This window comes from Nicotiana sylvestris, chromosome 8 (genome assembly GCF_000393655.2).
Source record: "Nicotiana sylvestris chromosome 8, ASM39365v2, whole genome shotgun sequence".
NCBI classification, from domain to species: domain Eukaryota; kingdom Viridiplantae; phylum Streptophyta; class Magnoliopsida; order Solanales; family Solanaceae; genus Nicotiana; species Nicotiana sylvestris.
The window spans coordinates 215494287-215500860 of record NC_091064.1 but is presented as its reverse complement, the minus strand read 5'-3'; the positions used below and the strand labels follow the sequence as shown (position 1 = coordinate 215500860).

The following is a 6574-nucleotide window of genomic DNA, read 5'->3' as shown; positions in this document are numbered from 1 at the left end:
TTTAAAAGAAGAGTTGAAACTTTAATATATCAACACCAAAGGGGTTCTCAAGAAACAGTAATATAGTTATTACAATCAAAGAACAAATGGTACAGATATGTTGGAGAACTTTCTGCTACTGCTACCCTCACTTTCAGAAATTTCCTTCAAACTAGTCCAAGACTTCCTCTTTCGCTTACTGGATATTGAGACAGTTTTCTCAGCATCTGTCGCGGACGAACCAACCTGAGGTTCAACTTTCTTCTTGAACCCTGTTCTGTTTCTTTTCTTCCTCTTAGAATCCAACAAAGAAGTAACTGTTACTGTCGACAATGGAGTTGCAGGACTAGCGGTAGGATCATCTCCAACTATTTCAGATGAAACCGTTACATCTGCATTATAATTATCTCTATTGGTACTAGCCACTGAAGTAACAAACTGTTCAGACTTTTGGGTTGCTGATTCAGTAAGGTCAACTCTTGTCTCATCGATATTAGCCTCTAACGTATCCAACTGTTCAGATTTTTGCGTTGCTGATTCAGTAGGGTCAACTCTTGCCTTATCGATACTAGACACTACTGTATCCAACTGTTCAGACTTTCGGGTTGCTGATTTAGTAGGGCCTACTCTTGAAGTTGTTGTTTTGGCAGGATATAGGTCTTTCATATAGCCACCCGGGGTTCCTCTCTTAAGATTACGATGTGAACAGAAATGGCACTCATAGACAACATAGTTCTTCTGGGGAATACCAGGTTTCTTGCGTCTATTTCGTCCCTTTCTTTTGTTCTTCTCGATCCGTACTGAACAATTATAGCCAGACTGAAGGATAGATTCACACCTGTAGAATAGCAAATACAAGTTAGTATGCAAGCCTCAATTTTCTCATAACAAAAGGGGGTGGTCGGCAATGGCTCATTCAAACATGACTATTGGGAACATTGTCCCCTAAACAAGTATATGATGCAGACAGTTATCGTAAAAAAATGCCCATATTGCATCTTGAACTCAAAACATAACCAACTTTTAGAGAAATCAAAACAAAAATAATTATAAAAGTGGCGTCAGGGCCAGCTTTTGCGTATCTTGATTATTTCACCAGGTACCTGCTACGCTACCTCCCATCTGTACAAGCGGTTGACCTTGGCCACCAAGACTCAGGCGGATGTGAAGAAATCACCTAGTGTCTTTTGTCTCCATTGGTTTTGCTCACTTCATTAACCGCTTGGCGACACTCCTAGGTACTAAGCAAAAAAGTTATTTTGATAGAAAGGGATTGATACCACGCCACAGTATCTATTAGCAAACACTTGCTTTACCAAAATGGATTATAAAGTAACAAGATGATGCATGCAAAGGGATTACAGAAAGGCATTGCTATAAGGTATGCAGTTCCTATCAGTGTTTACACCGTGGATAGACGGAATTATATAGTCCAATAAACTGCCTGACAGGATATAGTGTAACATAAAAACTTATTACTGTTGGGAGATGTCCACCGCATTTGTATTCTTCCTCATCCATCAATTCTTGTCCTATCCCAGAAATTAAAAGGCATAACAAATAAAATTTCTAGCTCTTCTAAATTTTATTTACACATTCTCGCAGCATCTTGAGAATTAACAAGTCTCCATCCATATTAGATAAAGAACATAATATTATAATTAATGATGTCAAACTACTTCATTAAAAAAACGATGTCAAAGTGTGGCAAGAATTTAAACATACAGTGATAAAAGAAAAGTTATTGAGCAAAGTGAGAGAGCATATACACAAACCAGTTAAGGATCTGGATGAACAAATCTAGTCCAAACTATCATTCTAATGTGTCTCAATTATGCCACCTTTGTAGAAGAGGATAAAAGTCATTAAAGGCCAAGACATAAGTAACAATCAAGGATTCTGTGGGAATCTGGTAAACAGAGAAATAATCAGATTTATTTTTTATTTTTTATTTTTCAAAAAAATCTATTATTTCTCTGTTTCCCAAACCCGTGTAAAATTCTTAAATCAGTTCACAGATAGAGAAGGTCAACAGAATGCTGACCTTGTTTTTTTCTTTTTTGATTTTCTGGATAAGCTTAATGTTAGCCATCATATGAATATGTAGAAATCTAATGGGAAAATATGCAGAAAAGTTGGTCCATACATTTTATTACACTTTAAGCTCAATCATAGAATAACCAAATGACATAGAAAGTCAATTAGCTACAAGAATATCTAGAATATGGAACACATACATAGATACAATTCCTATCATCTTTACAAGAATAGACAGGGGATGACATTGGTATATCTTCTTTATCAACAACGACAACGACATACCCTATTCCCACAAGTGAGGTTTGGGGAGGGTAGTGAGTACGCAGACCTTATCCCTACCTTGTGCAGGTAGAGAGGCTGATTCGGAGAGACCCTCGGCTCGGGAAAGCACTCATATCTTCTTTATCATCCTAGCATTATCTTGGACTTGGTCTTTGTCATTAATAAAATTGATTGTTTCCTCCTCAAGAAAAATAATATAGGAAGTCAATGTCACATCCCAAACTACCCCAAGACGTGACTGGCACCCAGCTAATACCACTCGCCAGGCGAACCAATTCCTGTACTCTTAACCTTTTATATAAGCACTGAGAGAAATACGTACAAGTCCAAATGCATTAAATATTACTAAAAAGGAAATAATTATTCGACTAAAATCATAATTTATTTATAAATCTAAAGAACACTCAAATAATAAGTCTCTAATCCAGATTCCATACTAAGACCGTGGAGCATCTAACGGAGTAATAGAAGTTTAAGTGACGGGCATGCAAACCCGAAAGAAATAATAGACATAAGATAGGTAGAGCTGAAACGGCGGCCTCCACGAATAATGCGGCGGCTCACCTCAACAATAGGATCCACTAGAAGGTTGAGGCTTCAAGCACCAAAGGTATCTAGAAACTAAGGAACTGACCAAGCATGAGCTTTCACTAGCTTGACTCAGCAAAAATGTTAAATATTTGCGACCATTGATCATCACTTCTGAATGTTCATTCAGGGTAGTAACTAATACAGGAACCTCATAACAAGTCCATAATTGTACATGTTAGGATTAATGGCCTAGTGTTCGTGTGCTGCATATGTTGACCATGTACAGAGATTGACATTTTGGCAGTGTAGTAAATATGGCTGGCTTATTGAGCAATCTGAGTTAAGACACACAGAATGTGAAAGTCACTTGTTCGAGTTGTTCTCCCAAAAGCTATAGACGCTTGATTATTAAGATCCTCTACGAAGGAAATATAACCAGTCAATTCACTATTACTGATTCTGAGAAGTAGAAAGTGAATAACATTCAAGTTAAGGCTCTCCCGCAGTACTATGGAATTCATATGAAACCAGAAAGTCAAGGGCATCCAACAAAAGGCTCCTCCTAAATGATACAGATAAATTGAAGTCAGAAAGTTCCTGAAATTACTAGTATAAATCTCCCATTAGGATTTGTGCAACAACTGAAAAATTAGCTACTAGTTCCAATCCAATTTAACATAATGTTCAATGCAGAAGCACTCAAAAGGTAGGTTCCAAGCTAAAGGCTCAATTATCATCTTAGATGTCCTAAATTAACCCCTCCTCCAACCCCTATCTCAAATAAAGAGATTGCCACTTCCCAAGAAGATAAGAAACACTTGGATTATATCTAATTCAAACACTTATTATTCACTCGAACAGGCTTAATAAAATAAGTACAACTCTGTTAATTCATCATAGCTCACTTATCATTTCCTGGCGCTCTAGGTTTAACAAGACTCAGTGGCTTGCAAGAACGCGCAGGTTCAACAATTAGTGCAGGAGTACATGTTGTAGAATATAATACATGAAAACAGGGGTATGGCAGACGTAAGAGGGACCCTTGTCAATTGAGACGACTCTAGAAGATTCCCCTCAACAATGTTTGGACCTCCATGGCAAAGGCATCTAATAATATAAAGGATGGTACATGATAAACAAAATAAGGTAACAATTTACACAATCTCACAAATCACTCATCATTCCCATAAAAGTTCTTCTAAGGGACATATCATCATACTTCATATTCTTATCTAGTATATAGTACCTGTACCTACCCAAGAAGGACACGACATTAACAATGAAGGTCATTACTTCATCATTTCCTTCATTTATCTTCTATACTTCCTTTCCATTTATATTATAATATTCAGAAGTTCCTTGACTGATTACTCCTCATTTCTATAAATCAGACACACACCCAGATGGCATTTTTGAAGAATTCGAGCAACATAATCATAGTTTCACGGGTTACTAACACAACTACACAAATTACTAAACAATTAAGCCTCATCATCAATCAATCTGTCCTTGAATCAAAAGCCCAACATAAATATCAGCATGCATGTGGGAAGAAAATACATAGACGTCCTTATGGCTCGATTGCAAGCTAAAATTCAATGAAACATGAACAAACTAAAACATATATATTCAAATTTTCATGAAACGTTATGTATTGTTGAGATTATACAGAAAATTCGACACTGAAGAAAATTGAAATGTGTGAAAGAATACAAGTTAGGGAAAACCTGTCAACGATGAAGCAAATCCTATCGATTTATCATCCAGACTCCAATTTTAAACAGGTTATCAACATTCATCCGCGTATATATCCTACACTGAAAGTGCAAGATAAAAGAAAAGGAGAGTATAGGTCGATCTCATTGTTGACCTAACTCCTAGAGAAGCGTACGAGTGATGGGCAACTTTTTTAGAAACTTTTTTTTTTCTTCTAAAGTTTACTTCCACTACATGAACATCCAAAGTAAAACACTATAAACTTAAGAAGTTAACTTAAAGGTACATTTATTAAAAATCTTGGGTTATTACAGTCAGTTCCTACTTTATTCCACTTTGCTTCTTTCACTTTCTTTGAAACCTTTGTTGAAAGAATCGTCTATCCTGTTTCAAGTCATACAAGAGCAATCTCTGGAGAAAGATGTGACTGACATGAAAGAATCATTTATCTATGTATTTTGTCACATAACTACAAGTACCAAGCTGAAGTTCAATAACCAGATATATTATACGGAACCAAATAGTTCTAGACTTCAGGAATCAGGACATTTCTGCAACACAGCACGTTCCTTATATTTAGAAATGTTTCGACAACTGGTATGGGTCTAGACCCCATAGGTACCCTTGTCAAGTGACCCTTTTGAGAGAAGATAAAGGGACTCTAAAGTATCATCAGGGACACCAAACAGCCAACAAATAAATCAACCAGAATAGCAAGTCCCGAAACTAACATAGTTGAAATATTTATAACCAACTCTTCACAGGAAAAGCCAAATCGTTACTTATAAAGTCAAAAATCAAACTGATTATCTCTCTGATTGAGAAGATAGTTACTACAATAACAAACAGCAATCGAGGTCAGTTACTAATCTATTTAATTCAACATCAATCAACTATGCCTCAATACCAAACTAGACGGAGTCCGTTGTATGAATCTCAATCTCCTATCTAATTTTCTTTATTCAGGCTAATTCAATATCTATAGATCATCATACTAAAAACTATCTTCCCACTAGCCGTCAACCTACTGCAACCTTGTTTTGTTTTCATTGGGTTTGGAACCAGCTATGTTGCTACTGATCTTTTCTCATTTTTACTCGTGCAGAGGGCCCTCTACTGGAATCAACCTCTCTTCATTCACTTTAGGGGTAAGGTCGCCCACTACCTAACCTCCCCTCTTCATTCACTTTAGGGGTAAGGTCGCCCACTACCTAACCTCCCCAACCCCACTTGTGTGATTATACTGGGTGGTTGTTGTTGGTTTGGAACCAGCTATGCTGAGCTCAATTAAGCAGAGCTAGTCCATGCTAATTCCCAATTCAAATTACACAAGATATAACTTAACACAGTTCAAATGACACTTTCATCACAGTGAACAAGGTCCAACTTTTAAGCCGTCACCAAATCAAAACAAGTCTCTTAACTAGGTAAAACAATTCAAGAATGCTTAAAGAGGTAAAAACAACAACAACAAAACTAAGTGTAATCCCACCTTTGGGTCTGGGGAGGGTAATGTGTATGCAATGAAGGTAAAGAGGTGAAAAAAAGGTATTAAAAAAAATTAAAGAGCAAACCTTTGACAAGAAAACAAAGAGGGGTCAGGATGAACACCCAAGGACTCAGCTGAAGCAGCTAATCTCTGACCAAAGAATGCACCAAGTGAATGTATGGAAGTTTCACAGCTGACCCAGGTAGCAAGATTCTTCACATGTTCCAATTTCAGCATTGATTTTGCATTTACATGATTTTGTTTCTTCTTCCCGCTTAGCTCTTCTCTCAATGTAATTGACCCAGATGTTGTACCACCTCCTTTCTTTTTTGCTCTTCCCTTACCCATTATTTTCTACTACAAAGTTTCAGTCTTTTCAACAGTAACTGAATAGGGAGAACCTCCAAACTGATAAAACTGCCGCCGCGCCGTCACCGTCGCCACCACCGGAATTGGTGGGGAGTAACAGATTTGTGAAGCCGATATAGTTTGGTTGGGCTGACTTTAGTTGAGCCCATGCTCAAACCCATGTTATTT

At 37.2% G+C, this 6574-nt stretch overlaps 1 protein-coding gene across 1 annotated transcript; it reads right to left on the bottom strand.

The window, feature by feature from the left end:
• LOC104245561 (uncharacterized) lies at window positions 1-6574 on the bottom strand. The gene is made up of 2 exons (XM_009801184.2): window positions 6123-6574; window positions 1-817 (listed from the first exon to the last, which is right to left on the bottom strand). Exons 1-2 carry the CDS (start codon window positions 6383-6385, stop codon window positions 76-78), a joined length of 1005 nt encoding a protein of 334 aa, XP_009799486.1. The 5' UTR covers window positions 6386-6574; the 3' UTR covers window positions 1-75.

Coding starts and splice junctions, on each gene's coding strand:
- LOC104245561 (XM_009801184.2), bottom strand. CDS start 6,385: ATGGGTAAGGGAAGAGCAAAAAAGAAAGGAGGTGGTACAACATCTGGG. Junction 818..6,122: donor TCTTTGTTTTCTTGTCAAAG/GTTTGCTCTTTA, acceptor GCTATTCTACAG/GTGTGAATCTATCCTTCAGT.